Source organism: Meriones unguiculatus, chromosome 9 (assembly GCF_030254825.1).
Source record: "Meriones unguiculatus strain TT.TT164.6M chromosome 9, Bangor_MerUng_6.1, whole genome shotgun sequence".
In the NCBI taxonomy this organism is placed as follows: Eukaryota; Metazoa; Chordata; class Mammalia; order Rodentia; family Muridae; genus Meriones; species Meriones unguiculatus.
The window spans coordinates 46,749,540-46,765,422 of NC_083357.1; the positions used below are offsets into that span (position 1 = coordinate 46,749,540).

The 15,883-nt window shown below is 42.3% G+C and overlaps 2 protein-coding genes across 5 annotated transcripts in view; one reads left to right on the forward strand and one right to left on the reverse strand.

The window, feature by feature from the left end:
- Mtmr6 (myotubularin related protein 6) overlaps positions 1 to 1,912 on the reverse strand; it is a 34,713-nt gene extending 32,801 nt beyond the window's left edge. The window contains exon 1 of the mRNA XM_021649049.2: positions 1,751 to 1,912. Coding sequence (XP_021504724.2) covers positions 1,751 to 1,774 — 24 coding nt within the window. The 5' untranslated portion in view covers positions 1,775 to 1,912. The remainder of the gene's footprint in view (positions 1 to 1,750) is intronic.
- Positions 1,913 to 11,887: 9,975 nt separating this feature from the next.
- Positions 11,888 to 15,883, forward strand: part of Nup58 (nucleoporin 58) — a 54,588-nt gene continuing 50,592 nt past the window's right edge. For 2 of the 4 annotated variants that reach the window (XM_021649044.2, XM_021649045.2), the window contains exons 1-2: positions 11,888 to 12,196; positions 15,183 to 15,325. In XM_021649044.2, coding sequence (XP_021504719.1) covers positions 12,090 to 12,196; positions 15,183 to 15,325 — 250 coding nt within the window. In that variant the 5' untranslated portion in view covers positions 11,888 to 12,089. The remainder of the gene's footprint in view (positions 12,197 to 15,182; positions 15,326 to 15,883) is intronic. The other 2 variants (XM_021649046.2, XR_009594181.1) reach the window with 2 other exon arrangements.

Sequence of the window (15,883 nt, forward strand, 5' to 3'; positions counted from 1 at the left end):
AGAAAACATTGTGAGTTCCGTGTTTATCTTGCTGTGGTTTGCTTAGTGTCAGTTGGGTGTGTACATGCTAGTACCTAGCAAAACTCTGTTTCACTATAGTCTACAAAGTCCCACTTCAGATTATTCCAGATAAATGACTCAGTGCCTCAAAAACACAGAGTACAGTGGAGCTCCCTTAAGAAGCAACTTCAGTAAAACCTTTAGAAAGACATAAAGAAACCTTACCTAAAAACTAGTGAAAAGCTGCCTTACCTATTTCTAGCATGGGCCCACCATGAAATGTAAGGCTTAATCAAGAACAATCTTGAAGGTCATAAAGCTACAGCTATACCATCCCTCCCCCACCAAAAAAAAAAAAAAATCCAGAGATATTTATCAATTAATTATAAATTGAACAACAAGCAAATGAGAGCTGAATGAGGTTCAGAGTAGAAGGCAGTCTCTGTGCCAACAGCTGTCAGGGCCCTGTGACCCGGACAAACTGGCTCCCATGTCCACCCTTGTTCTCTCTCCTGCCTTAGTGCTTCTCTGGGTATCTAACCACCCTCCCATTTTCAAAGTTTAAATGTCAGCAACTTCAACTCTCCAATTATTTTATTTTTCTTCTCTTTAAAGAAAAAAATCTGCTGGGCAGTGATGATGTACATCTTTAATCCCAGCACTCAGGATGTAGAGGCAGTTGGATCTCTGAGTTCAAGGACAGCTGCTCTACCACAGCTAATTCCAGGACAGCCAGGGCAACAAAAAGAAACCCTGTTTTAAAAACAAACAAACAAACAAACAAACAAAAAATCTTGGAAAAGGAGTTAGATTTTTCAGCATCTCCAACCTTATTACAAATAGTATAGGCAAACTCCAAAATAAATCCTAACAAAAATCCATGTTATTCATAACATAAAGAGCTGTGAAACATTTTAAAGAATAATGAAGAAAATTCAGCTTGTTCCCAAAGACCTTTAAGACAGGCAGTGACTGTTACAGCTTTGGCAAAGCCAGGGGAGTTGGTTTTCCTGTCTTAAAATGGTATTCAAGACTTTGTATCTCTCTGCCTGTTTTGGTCCCTTCTGAAGCTGAAGTCGGTCTAACGCATTGTTGGTAATCGTCCGGTGTCATTTCAGCTTTTAAACTTTATATATGAGATTTATATTTATATACATGATATGTATATAATTACACGTGTGTGTTCATTCTCTGAATTCCTTTCACACAGAAAAATATTAAGCACGGACTTGACAAGCAAGCTCAGTTATAGGGAAGTTCCATGGACCTCCTACAATATGACACAGCCTTTCCCCTTCTGCATAACTGCTGTCAAGCTGGCTCCCAACACTAAAGTTGAAATCACAGAAGTACCAGCTCTAAGAGGTTGGAGGACTAGAAAAGCGAGTGGCCTGGGATGCTCTAACATTAGCACCGCGACTCTGCAGGCGGGGCACTTAAACCAGACCAAGACTAGTTCACACCGCACAGAACTGAGGGTGCGGACCCCACCCGGATCCGGGCGAGCCAGGTGGCGAGTGGCCGAAAGGCCCCTAAGTAAAAAGTAGCCCCAATCTTGTCCAAGAGCGCGGAGCTCGCTAAGCCGCCACTGCCGACTCCCCAAGTACATCCTGCCAAGGCGCCTGCGCCGTCCGCACGGCTTCTGCACCCCCAAAACTGCCGGCCGGCAGCGGAGGCCCCGCACCCCCAAATTGCCCGCCCGCCTCGGCAGGATGGACCCCGGCGGCCTCGAGGATCTCCCATCGACTACCTTGGTCGTCCGGATGTGCTCCATCCCGGGGCGACGCCCGCAGGCAGCTGGCCTCAGGAGAGCACCATCGGGAGAGAAACGGGGCGGTGACAGCCACCCGCAGGAACTCCCTCAACCCGCCAGCGTCAGCCAGCCCGCCAGCGGCGACCACTGCGCAGGCGTCGTCTGCGAGTGCCGTCGCCTAGAAACACTTCCGCAAACCCCAGCCACAGAGAGGAGCTGGACTGCGGGCAGAGCGTCGTCCATCGAGAGCGCGCGCTGGCCGGGTCGCACGCATGGCAGATTCTACAGCGCCCCGTCTGGTGGAGGACTGGCATTGCCAAAGCCGACCAGGTGGACCCCTCTGTTCAGCAAGCCTAGGACCAGAGAAGCTCTGAGCTCTGAGGGATTAGAAGACATTTCTAGGTTTGAAGATATACCCCGACCCGAACTAATTCGTCGGTGAGGGAAAGACTGGATGTCTCCATTACCATGCCATTTTAATTAACATTTAGAAACCATGGGGCACTGGGCTGCTGTAATGAACTGTTAAAATCTATTATGATTTAAAAAAAATCTATTTTCATTATTAGTATCAAGTCTGAGTACATTTTATATGGTCTGTGTTGCCAAACGTCAGGAAGTAACTCTTACAGATTTGTACATAAGGCTGTCTTTTGTTTTAGGGTGCTACATGAATATCTTTTTTTATTTGAAAGACATTTGTCAGAGCCGGAGAAATGCCTTATCGGTTAAATTTTTATTGGAAAGTGTCCTGGTGTTTGTTTTCCGTAAAGAAACAAAAATGTTTGGGGGATGAGCAGTTTGACTTTCTAACTGATAGCTGTTGTGTTCTCTCCTTTGTTTCTCTGGCTGCCTTGTGCAGAAGGCTCTTCAATTAAACCAACGCTTTTAAAATTGTGCATGGAAACCCTGAGGGCCAGTAGCTACCCAAAATTTAATCAAAAACCGAATGTAATCTATCTAAAGGATACAGGCTGCCTCTGGCATTTCTTCTCTTCAGCTTTGGTTCTCAACTCTCTACAAGTGCACTTTGCTTTGCTCATGCCAGTAACCGCTGGTGAACTGCCTGAGCTCAGATTTCGTCTACTTCGTGTTACGAATTATGGTGGTTTTACAATTTGTACGAAAATTTCTACTCTTATAGAAAGAGCAATTTAATTACAGGAAGCGAGACTTTTTCATAATGTCCTGTTATTCCTTAGCATGTATCAAATTAGTGTATCATTGGATTGAGCTGTATTGGGAAAAAATATATCCATCTCTGCTTTAGTAGTTAATAAGTACCAAATATGCACGAGTACAAAAGAATTGCTTTTAAAAAACTAATCTATCTGGTGTGTTGGAGCACAGCTTTAATTTTAGCACTCAAGAGGCAGAAGCAGGCTACTCTGTAAGTTTTAGGGCATGCTGATCCACATAATGAGACTGTAAGAAGATAAACAAGCAAAATATCATCAGCAAATCTTTGATTTATACACCTACCTCATATACCTATATAACTACAAAACTTTTCTGCCAAAAAGGGGGCATGAGAGAAAATGTTTTAAAAGATATTTAAACAGGCTACCCTTAAGTCTGAATCAATCAATTTTGTTTGATTTTGGTTTGTGTTCATTTTCTCCTTAAGCAATACTTTTAGTAATTTGAGTTCTTTCACAAAAACACACTTTAAGACAGCATTTAGTTAACTGACTTTTGGCAGAAATGAAATTCTCAGTAAGAATCTGGTCAGATATCTAGACTGATTACGAAGTGGGAGCCAAATTAGCTTGACCTACATTTAGTCCCCTAAATGGTCATCAACTTATTGCCCATTTTTCTGTATGACCTAACACCCTTATGACTATGTATTCATCCTTTTAGAATGTGCAAACAAGAACTCTAGCTTCAAGCAGAGAGTGATGGTGCATGTCTGTAATCCTAGCACTCAGGAGACAGAGGCAGGCAGATCTCCGTGAGTTCCAGGCCAGCCTAGTCTACTAAGCGAGTCCAGGACAGCCAGTGCTACGCAGAGAAGCCCTGTCTCAAACAAACAAACAAACAAACAAACAAACAAACATTTAAAAAAAAAAACCCTAGCTTCTACAAACCCAAAGGCTAAAAGTGTCATCAGAGAGCATCTGAGACCAAAGCAAAGGCTGGTCTGCTTGCTGTTAACCTACCTTCCTGATATTTACACTGATGTAACTGCAAAGTGGCTTGATTTTTAATGTTCTTTGTTCTGTTACTATAAAAATTTCATAGCATTCCCAACATGTTATAAAATGATATTTGGGGTAACATGGATCTGTGTTACTCCAGCCATGGTCACTCAAATCTGGTTCCAGAATAAACTCTTATTCTCTTTGAGAGCTGTTCTTATGTTGGCAAAATGAAAATCTTCAAAAATATGTCTATTGTGTACAAGTCAACCAAATGTAACCTGGCACTATATCCTTCCCTTTGTGTTCTTGAAGGTGGAGAGTAATGTACTTCTGATTCTACTATTTAAAATGCTCTGTAAGCCTTGATTTATATCCAAGAATATCATGTTTCTAACTCCTGCCATCGACTTACATTCATCATATATAAGCAACTTTGACAAAAATGTAAATTTCTCTTTTGAAAAGATTATTCTTGACACTTTTACCTTCAAGTTGAATTCTTGTTATTTATTAGTAGTATTCAGATAAGCTTCTTTTTATGATTAATTTTGTCTTTATGTATACGTGTTTGTTTATGTGAGTATATACTGCAGATATGAAGGTGCCAGAGGAGGTCAAAAGAGGGTACCCTGAAACCGGAGTTCCAGGAGGCTGTGAGCCTTCTGACCTGTACTGGAAACTGATCATCTGGAAGAGCAGCATGTGCTCTTAACTGATAAACCTCTCTCCAGCCCCAACAAATATCTTTAAAATAAGAAAGTCACTCATGTAGCATCTTAAATCTACAAACCTATGTTATATCCTGACACTTGGCAGCAAAGATCATATAAAATGTACTCAGAGCCTAATACCTTTCTGAAAATAAAAGTTTGTTGTAAGATGCTGTTCTCTGGACAGGACAGCTATTACCACCTGCAAGGGACTCCATGCAGAGAAAGTCGATGGGGTGTGTGATCGACTCTCAGCTGAGATTCCAGCCATTTCCTTGTGTACCTCATTTCAGTTGCATGTGATTCTGGCCTCACTACATATGGTCTTGGTGATTCCACAGTATAGAGTGTTTTCCACACGCTAAACAGAAAAGGGGGTTCCCTCAGTGCCCAAGTGAAAGCAACTGGAGATAGAGCTTTTTGGGGTCACCCACATAGCATTTCTGTAGCTCAGCCTTCACCCATGCTCCTCTGAGTCTGAAAAACTTATTGGTTCCCCACACTAGACTTGAGTGGAATTGTTACTTTTGTCTGTCCTTGGTGCCTGTTCTCCCCAGGGAAAGTTAACACAGCAGTTTTATATGCATATACAGATTTTTAAAATCCATCTTTAAACGTCACCAGCACATCATTGGGCAAATGTCCAAATGATGAGATGAGATCAGCATTATCTTTTTTTTTCCTTTTCCTTTTTTTCAATTCAGCATTGCCTTATCTCTCTTTAAAATTACAGTGCTACACAGACATCTAAAGTACCATAAGCTAACTGGAGAGTATCTTCTGTGCTTAAGAGCCACCACCTTCATCAGAGCAGCTGTGCATTCCCTCAAAGGAGGAAGGGCTGAGGAGGGTCATGGGACCATGAGATTCCAGCCAGTTCCCCCTCTCCCTCCTGTTGTCCTTTGTTCTGTTTCTGCCTATAATTGCACATGGCCTCATGTTTCCAGAGATGCTGGGGTATATAGTGTGTGGAAGGTTAACTGAAGGAGGGACCTTATCTATGCAACAATGGGGGGGGGGTCACTAATACTGGGTGACATTTATTGGTATTATGAGAAGCAGTTTTGGGATCACCCATGCTCTGTAAAAATCTCATTAAGCTCATTGGTTTGTCAAGTTGGACTTTGGTAGAATCATACTTAGGTTTGTCATTGGTGTCCTGTAAAGGAGAGGTAAACATTTGTTTATGTCTCCCCAAGGAAAGAGTTTCTGAAACAGTTAAAAATAAATTAAAGGGGGTTGGAAAGGTAGCTCAGCAATTAAGAGCTCTGGCTACTCTTCCAGAGGTCTCTGGTTGAATTCCCAGCACTCACATGGCAGCTCATAACCATCTCTGACTCCTGTTCCTGGGGATTCAGTACCTTCTTCTGACCCCTGCAGGTAATGTGGTATACACACGTTCATGCAGACAAAACATCCATATATAAAAATATGTGTATTTACATACATATATTTAATTTTATAATTAAATATAAATATATTTATATCTTAATACATTTTTAAAAGAAATCAAAACCCAAGTTATGAAGTTGAAATTTATTCATAAAGTGTATAAAAACTCATCCTCAGGAGAACAAAGCAGCAAACATTGTCAAAGAACATTTTTGGCCCCAAGAAATGACAGAAAAGCCTCACAGTCAGGTTATGTCTGCAGGACTCATATTATGTTCCACTTTTGTCGTATTTCTTTTAATTAAATTTGTTAATATAAACAATACCACAGATTAAGAATTGATGTTTAGTAAAATGCACTTTGCCTGACAGCTAAAGATGCTAAGAAAAGCAAGTGAAGCAAAAAAAGGTATAGAACTTGAGCAATGTAAAAAAAAAATCACTATGACTAGAAAAATTCATAGTAAAAAAAGAACAATTTGTCATAAAAGTTTTCCTACACACTCCATGGATGTGCTGAAAAGATCACCAGTGAAGATGGTAATAACTGTAAATATCATACTTTGTTTGCAGTTTTGCACAAATGGGGGATGCTCTGGATTGGATGCCACACCTCTTCTCCTGCTATATAAATGGGCTGTTCACGTTTGCATGGTCAGGCAGCTACATGACACACCTGTGCTCTTTCCTGTGGTGATATTAGGCTCAGTAAAAGGTAAAATTATTAAAAGGCAAAATATTAGACTCAGTAAAATTCTCACAAATTTCTATCTTTTTTATTTGTTTGAGATAGTGTCTTACTATGTTGCTCTGGCTGTCCTGGAACTCACTGTGTAGACCAGGCTGACGTTGAACTTACAGAGATCTGCCTGTTTCTGCCTCCCAAACGCTGGGATCAAGGGTGTGAGCCACTATACCCAGTTTACATGTTTCTTTTTTCACCTACTTTCAGTAATGCAGGCCGACGTGATAACACAAAGGAAGAAGCAATTGTGACAACAGCATGGCAGTGGCAATGAAACAACATCTGGGAAGTTGGCAAGTCACGTCATAAAAAGCAGCACAAAATCCAGCTGACAGCCAAAAAAGTAGCCAGGGTAGAAACAAAAGGGAAGGTAGAAGTAGACAGGACAGAGATCTGAGGCTAAAGATGGACACAAGGATGGACATGGAACGACATGACAGACACTGCATGAGAGGAGCTTTAACACTGGCTGTCTCAAGTACTGAGGAATCCCTGCAATGAGGCCAGCCTGGATGCTGCAATTCCATATACTACCACGGGCTAAGAAGGCCCTACTTCTAGGCCCATCCCTGAGCTGTAACAATTGTACAGTGTAGGACGCCAGTATCCAGAGCTTGCACTAGAGTTGTAACACTAATGGGTCCTACCTGCTGTGGTCCTCGAGAGTTGGCTCTCAGTTTATCAGACACTGCGGTCTACACAGGCCATTAAAGATCACCCTCTGCTCATTCCTGGATTTCTGCACATGTAGAATAAAAGGACCCAGCCAGTCAGGTAGAAACACTTGCAGTTTAGTTTGAGAAGTGACTCTACTACTCATTGGATTTATTCCAAAGAAATTTAAGACAGTGTAGATTTATTTGAAACAATTCTCCATTTCCTCGGGGCTTTGGAATTGCGGGGCATTCATTCTGTGTTAGCGTAGGTGCTCATTAAAACCAACCCTAGGGCCAGATGGGTAACGGTTCAGCAGTTAAAAGCACTTGCTGCACAAACATGACAAGCTGAAATCAGGTTCCAGCACCCACATCAAAGCCAGATGTGGTCCTGTGCATGCTGGCAACTCCAGAGCTGAGGGCCAATGAAGACAGGATGGCCTACGACTTGCTGACTGACCACCAGCCTCACCAAAAAGCACCAGCTTCAAGTGCAGTGAGAAATCTTGCCTCAAAGGAATGAGGTAAGCGTGATAGAGGAGGTCATCTGATGCCCGATGATCCTACAGAGGGATGTTCCTCAACGACACAGTGGTGATGTACTACTGCATGAGCAAAATGCTACCTCACGCTATAGCAAGTTCAGTGTGACCAGTAAACAGTTTGTAGTTATTGCAAGTAGAACCATGGGTGATTTTTGTAATTCCTTTTACACCCTTAAGAAGACTTTTCTTTTCATGTGATTTCCAGTGACATCTGGAACCCTTTTATTGTCTTGTGGGATGGGGTGGCAGAATACTACTCACAGCTAATAGGTCCAGGCCAGTTGCAATGTGCCGGAGACTCCCACACAACAAAATCCTTCTGCCCTAGATGACAGTGGCAAAGGTGGATAAACCCTGCTCCATCCTGTCCAAGAGGTGTGAATGAAGCAGTTTTCACGTTTGTCATTAGAAAATGGTACTTTCAGGACTGGTGAGATGGCTTGGTGGGTAAAGTGCTTGCAACAAAGATCCGACAACCCAAGTTCAGTCCTTAGAACTCTACATATGTCCTGTGCCGCAGTTGTGTACACACACACACACACACACACACACACACACACATGCGTGCATGGCTTTTTCAAAAGGTATATGGGTGTTTTGCCTGCATGTATGTATGTATGTGTGTGCACCACGTGTGCCTAGTTCCCATGAAGGCCAGAATAGTGCATTGGATCCCCGGCAGTTACAGATGATTGTGAGCCACCATGTGGGGCCTCTGGAAGAGCAGCCATCTCTCCAGCCCCAATAAAGCTTTTACTTTCTTCTTTTATTAGAAAATTTCTAGTATCTGTGACAATCCTCCTACCAAGTGTGAGGATTACAGAATAAGCCACCATGACTGGCTCTGTCTTTGTGTTTTGAGTGCATACTGTTTTTCAATATATATTTCTAATGAAATAAGGATGTTGAATTAACACATTACTCCGTGGTGGAGACATAAAGTAAATATATAATGAGGATTTAACAACCCAGAAAGAAGTCTTATTATGATAGTATCTCTATCTTTCACACACACACACACACACACACACACACACACACACACAGCTCTGAAAAGAATGGAAATGATGAGAATACAGAAAGGCAAATTACACTGTATAACACACAGCAAGACTCTCACAGGAAAACTGTTTATGTCGTTTTACTTCAAACCATTACTGTCTGTTTCTCACCTGCCCCAACACTTGTTTCTTGACAGTTACCATTTTCTCTTTTCCAAATGTTCTGACAGTAATACTGATGTTAGCTAATGTCTCCTGTGATTATCAGGCGACAGAAAGGACACTAAGTATCTTATCAGTGTTATGGAGAAAGTACTGTAACTTCCCTCATTTCCAAGGCGACAAAAATGAAATACAATGAAGTAACTTGTCTGGCATTACAGAGAAGAGTCAAGAGTCATGGCATAAAACCAGACAGTCTGACTCCAGAGTCTGTGTTCTTATTAACCATTCTATATTGACTTGTTTTTCAAAATCCATATTAAAGTTCCATTTATGGTAATATGAGAGGCTAGAAAATCACTGTGCTTAAAATAAAACCTGAAGTAATGGAGACTATAAGATAAAATTCTATGAAGCATTCAATAACTGGGAGACAGTGAGAACTTATGTATATACATGTATGCATTCCCAGAGGGGAGCAGGATGCTGACATTGATGCTGCAGAAGACCATGTCAATGAGGTCAGTTTACTATCTGTGTTGATCTCAAAAGCGCGTGCCTTTGATTCTAGAACTCTGGAGGCTATCTGTGAGTTCGAGGCCAGCCTGGTCTACATGGTGAGTCCAGGACAGCCAGGGCTACACAGAGAAAACCTGTCTCAAAAAAGAAAGAAAATAAAATGAAAGAAAGAAAAGAAAATAAGTCTTCTCCAAAGGATAACCAAATTACTCCTCTGTCATGGCATTGCAAATATTTTTATTGTTTTTTATTTTCTTACATATTATCTAGCAGTTTTTCTAGTAAGATAAGCCTGATTATTATATAATCTCTTTTTGCCATCTTGTTGCTCCCTACCACTTCAAAAGCTTTTCTTTGTGTGCTACTTTACTGTGATTTCAATTTTTTTCTTGGAAGATTAACTATATAAATTATTCGAGGTTTGTTACAGATGCATATTCCGTTAGAAAAGATTTGTGTTTGCACAATTAACCCTGGCCTGTTTAAACTCCACTTACCTCTTGAATGTTCTTGGACTACATAACTGAAAATGAATTCAGGATATAAATCTGCCTAATGAAGTTTTTGTGATTGTAATGTCTCCAAGACAAGCACTTTCCCACCTTCTGTTCTCAGTGTCAAGGTGGATTTTCCTCTCTGGGGCACTGGATTAGCTGAGTTTCTTTCTGGCTATGGCTTTATGTGGGTGGGTCTCCCATTGGGTCCACACCTAAAGTGGCCCCCTGCACTTGAGTTTTTAGCTGGGCGCTCTGGGAGGGATCACTCAATATGGGGCACAAAGGAAGCTGGAGAACCACTGCTGTAAAGCACCTTCTGGCACGACGTATGCTAGCCAGTAGGGAGGAAATTTTCAGGTCATTACTCGCTTTATTTCTCTATATCCTGTGATCTGTAACCAAGAGAAATGGCAATAGCCCTTTTTGTTTTGGCAGTCTATGGGACCTTTTTATCAACCCACAGATGGTGTGTTAGTTTACTTGGGCTACTTTAAATACATCAGAATGGTAAAGTATTTATTTTGTTCTGCTTTGGAGTTTAAGAAACTAAGATCAAGGTGCCTGCAGACTGAGTTCCTGCAAATGGCCTTATTCCTGCCTTTCACAAAGCCCTCACAAGGTGGAGAGCTATGCAGTCTTACACTAATCTCATCGTGTGCCAAACACACCTTCTGACGTCTCCTAACTTTAATCACCTCCTAAAGGGACATGGTGAGGAACAGAGCTTCATCATTTTAAATATTTGGGGCAAGGATACGGCTATACTATGAATTTGGAGGGTGCTCTAATTCAGCCAACCGCAGGTCACAATGCCCAAGGGCAACACAAAAGAAGTGAATTATTGGGGAGTTGTGAGAAAGGAAGTTCCAAGGATGTGTCATATAAAGGGTACTGAGTGCTAAACTTAGGGGCCACTGGGCTTTTGTTCAAAGCACTACGATGGCGAGGGCTGTGCTTTAGAATAAATCTGAGGGATCCCGTCACGAGGATCAACTTCATTGAAGAGACCCTGCCGGTAAGTAAAGCACTTGCACGAATAATATACCAATTCCTGACAGAATTAAAGGAGCCACGTCATGATGGCAGTTCCCCGCGACCGCCGCTAAGAAGCATTTCTTGGTGCTCATGTTGCTCCGGGTTCACGTACATTCTACCTTACTTAGATCACCCGTTTCTGTGCTTACACTTTCCACTTCGCAGTTCCTCTAGTAAATAGCCACGTTGTGGGAAAGCCACACGACCACGAAGCAGCTTGGGGAAGGTCCCCAAGAACGCCACGCGTCCCACTCTCTGCCCACCAGGGCTTGTGGCACCATGTCCGGACCTCACACTCGCAGGCAGGGGACGCACGCAGGCCCTCCGCGCGGGATGTGCAAGTCGGGAGCACCAGGCGGGCCTCTGGCCGGAAGCGTGCATAAATTAGAACCCGTGGGTTTCCGGATCATCATAAAGTAGGCATCCTCCTTTTTCCTCGGGTGCAGCGACCCCAAAGAAACCCAGAGCCCCCTTGGAGTAAAGCGAGGTGACAATCAAGGGCCTCGCCAATCCTAGAGCCCTTCGCACGATTTGTAACAGGACGCCTGATAGAAGCAGCATTTGAGTCTCTCTTTTTAGGAAGCGAAGAACGAAATACCGCGAGATCCTCCCGGCACCAGAGGCGTTTATCTCTTTAAGAGAGTAGGCGGGGTACCAACCCTACCTCATCCTGGCTGCCTCACAGCCATTCCGATCCCAGGGTCCCTTTCGCGGCGGGCACGTTTCCGGTGCGGTCGGCATGCGGGCGGTGTTGCGCATGCGTTCCCTGTGGCTCCGCCCCTTCTTGCCTCGCCGCACCGCCTGTTGGGGGTTGAACTTCCCGCCTGGTCCCCGGTTGGCGGCAGCAATGCCGCACGTCCCTCCTCGGCAGTGAGGAGAAGCATCCCAGGCCTCTCCATCCTTGCTGACAGCTTCGCGCCAAGGGCCGCCATGTCCACGGGGTTCTCCTTTGGGTCCGGGGCTCTCGGCTCCACCACTGTGGCCCCCGGCGGGACCGGCACAGGCAGCGGATTCTCCTTCGGGGCCGGCGCGTCTAGGTAAACGTGCTGACAAGCCTTCGGCGTCCTGGTGCTTCCCCGCGAGCCCCCGGCGGCCGGCGACGGTGGGGGTGGGCTCGGCTGCCGGCGCTCAGCAAACCCCAGGCGCGGAGTGGGCCCGAGTGCGGGAAGCGGCCTGGCGCCGCGCCTACGCCTTCGCGACCCCTCAGTCTCAGGGCCAGGGTGGGCGTTGAATGAATGGCAGCTTGTTGCTGGCCTTTAGGACTAGAAAAGCAGGAGGAAGATAGATAAAGAAATTACCTTGATAGTTCACATCTCATTTACCGTTACAGTTTTGAACGTTACGGTGCATTGAATTTATGATTTTTTCCCCTATGGGATTTTCAAGTTTTGTGTCAATTTTGTATTGTAACCACCCACGTTATCTTTTCACTACGACCTTAAGTAGTATATTCTTCAGTTTGTGTAATATATTCAGGTAGTGGCCAATGTATAGCCAGAAAGCCATTTCAGTGAAAGAGTTAATCATTCAGTCTTTTGTAAAGAGTTCATAAAATCGGGAATTGTGTACTGGAAGGACAAGGTATCTCCCGAAGCTTAACAAGAATGTGAATGTGGTTATAGATAAGGTTTAATATCCCAGGAAAGCTCGTTTTTTCCAGCCCTCGTTAGATACAGCTAATCCAAAATAACAGTACTATTAGACTGCCCCAGTTAAAGTAACATTTTTGTATATGCTTTCTTAGTTGTACTATCGAGACAAACCACTATATGCTGTACTGCTTATTTTTTATGTAATTTATTTATTTATTTTTATTTTATGTGCATTGGTGTTTTACCTACATGTATGTCTGTGTGAGGGTGTCAGAGCCCCTGGAACTGGAGATTTGTGAGCTGCCATGTGGGTGCTGGGAATTGAACTCCGGTCCTCTGGAAGAGCAGCCAGTGATCTTACCACTGAGCCATCTCTTCAGCCTTACTGTCTCTTTTAACTTTCACTTTGTTTTCTTGTCTGATTGATCAGTTGATTTTAGGTTTGTCATTTTTATTGCATTATCTCACTTAAGTTTTTAAAAAATATTTCATTTATTATTTTTATTTAATGTGTGTGGGTGTTTTGCCTGCTCCATGTGGGTGCATTGCTCTCATATACCAGAATAGGGCGTCAGATCCTCCCCCCCCCCCACTGGTGTTAAGGGCCAGGATATTAAATCTAATCAATAACCACATTCACATTCTTGTTAAGCTTCGGCAGACCCTTCGAGTACACAATTCCCGATTTTATGAACTCTTTACAAAAGACTGAGTGATTAACTCTTTCACTGAAATGGCTTTCTGGCTATACATGGGCCACTACCTGAATATATTATACAAACTGAAGAATATACTACTTAAGGTCGTAGTGAAAGGAAACAATAACATGGGTGGTTACAATACAAAATTCTTTACGATGCTACTACTGATAAACTCCGTAAAAGCTTTAAAAAAAAAAAAAAAAAGAATGGGTCCTGTGACACAAAACTTGAAAATCCCATGGGGGAAAAATCATAAATTCAATGCACTGTAGCATTTTAAATTTAAAATGTGTTGAAGGTTGGGAAGTCTGTATGCTATAAGCTAAAGGCCAGAGGCTATTGTAACTTCCTGAGAACTGGAGAGCCTTACCCCTTGCCCTTTGCACTGACCTATCTCTAGCTCTGCTTAGTTTTGGTTATAATCAATAATATGTCTTCAAACAAAAACAAACTTTTTGTTTGAAGTTATTGGGAGACCATCACAGTTGAGTACTCCTTCCGTTACTCATTGTAACTCCTGTTTTTTAAAGACGGTCCTTTGTCATTATGGCCCTCCACTTATTAGGCATCATCTGCTCCTTAACTTAAGCTTAACTTACTGAATGGATATGTTTGTACTGCTTAAATTGCAGCGTTCTCCTCTTGGGCTCCCAGCGTGTGCAGAAAGCTGAATGGCTTTTCTGGCTGACTGTGGGGTTGACAGTTCCTGGACTTAAGGAACTTCTAGCGATACTCTGACTAGGACTATGTTTGTTACCATATCCAGCACAATTTTGTCTTTCTGAAGGGCAGAATTGGAAGTAATAAACATGGAACACACGTAGTGAGTGTGTTTTATGTGTTATAATCTCCTAATTTTCCTACATGAGTTTTAAGGTGTCAGATTGTTGAAACTTTTGGCTTATTTTCGTAATCCCCCCCCCCCCCGTAGATGCAAACTTGGGCCACTGAGAGTTGATATGAACAATTAAGTTTTGAACTTCACATTCTCTTGCTTCTACCAGCTGTTCTTATTCAGGTTGCCTGTAAACAGTCTTGACAGAGGATGTGATACTTAACTATAGCAGTAAAGTTACCTAGACTAACTTTGATGTATGTGTTTTTATGTGAGTAGTTGTTGAACAGTTGTATTTTGAAGTGTGAACTGTTCTCAGTTACTTCAAAAGAAAAATAATCTTTAGCCATTTAAAGCATTCCAGGGTTCAAATAAAATCTTAGGAGCAAAATGTTTGTGTTCCTTGTTGTCTTGTGATCTGACATCCTAATTGCTGTAGAGTATGGTTTCCCAGCCTTGTTGTGTTGCTTGATTCTGTAGTAGTGAGGTTAGAATGGTGCACATGCTAAGTAAGCCAGTGCTTACCCCTGCACTGTGTCTCAAGCCACAGTTCTGCTTTTTAAGTTTTGAGGCATGGTCTAATTAAGATGCCCAGACTGGCCTTGAAACTCCCATGTGGCCTAACAGGCTGGGAAGTTCTGATTTCTCGGCCTTAGTGTTCCAAACAGATAACAGGTTCAGGTTTGGTTCAGGATTGTACTATTTAAGAATAACTTTACTTGTTTTAAAGGAGAAAAGGAAGGTATTTGAATTTGTTAGGAATATTTTCTTTAATGTTTTTTGGATCATAGACATTATTATAAGAAAAAGCAATCTTAAACAGTTAATTTTTATTTTTCCAAAGTAAATATTAGCTGAAGTAGACTTTGTTTTTCTTTTGTTTTGTATAAACAAGCACACCTTCTGTGGGGCTCAACTTCGGAACTCTTGGCAGCTCTTCAACCCCTGCATCTACGTGTGCTTCAACCAGTGGTTTTGGAACAGGACTCTTTGGAGCTAAGTCTGCCACTGGGTTCACTCTAGGAGGAGCAGGTACAGGTAAGGAGCGTGCTCTTGTTTTCTCCCAGTTTCTGTCTTCTGTCTGTATTTAAGAAGCTGTCCCTGGGATTGGAGGATTGTGTGGATGAAAGAGTGGTATAAAGAAGTATCTGAAAGTTGTAAACATGAATTAAGGGAAGCAGTTGAAAGTTGTAAACATGAATTAAAATGATATTTGCAGTAGATTATATAATGCAATATTTTTTTCTTTAGTAAAGATGCTTAAGGGAGTTTTACCAATCCCTTTTAAATTTTCATAGTTAATTTTGATATTAAAAGTTGTTTCAGTAGAAAAAAAGGTGTACTTGCAAGTTTCTGGTACACATTCAAGTGATAGCTTTTGTTTCTAGTAATTTATAGATTTAATACTATATGCTGCATATACCTGTTTTTTATTTACCTTTTATTCTCTACCTACAGAACCTTTTAGTTTCACTTGCTGTCTTTTACTGACTGTTCAGTGGTGTGTGGCACATTTCACAGGCATGCCCATGAAATAACAACAGTGTTACCAAGAAGTAAGCTTACTGAGATAGTTCTCAGTTCTAGGATTCTGTT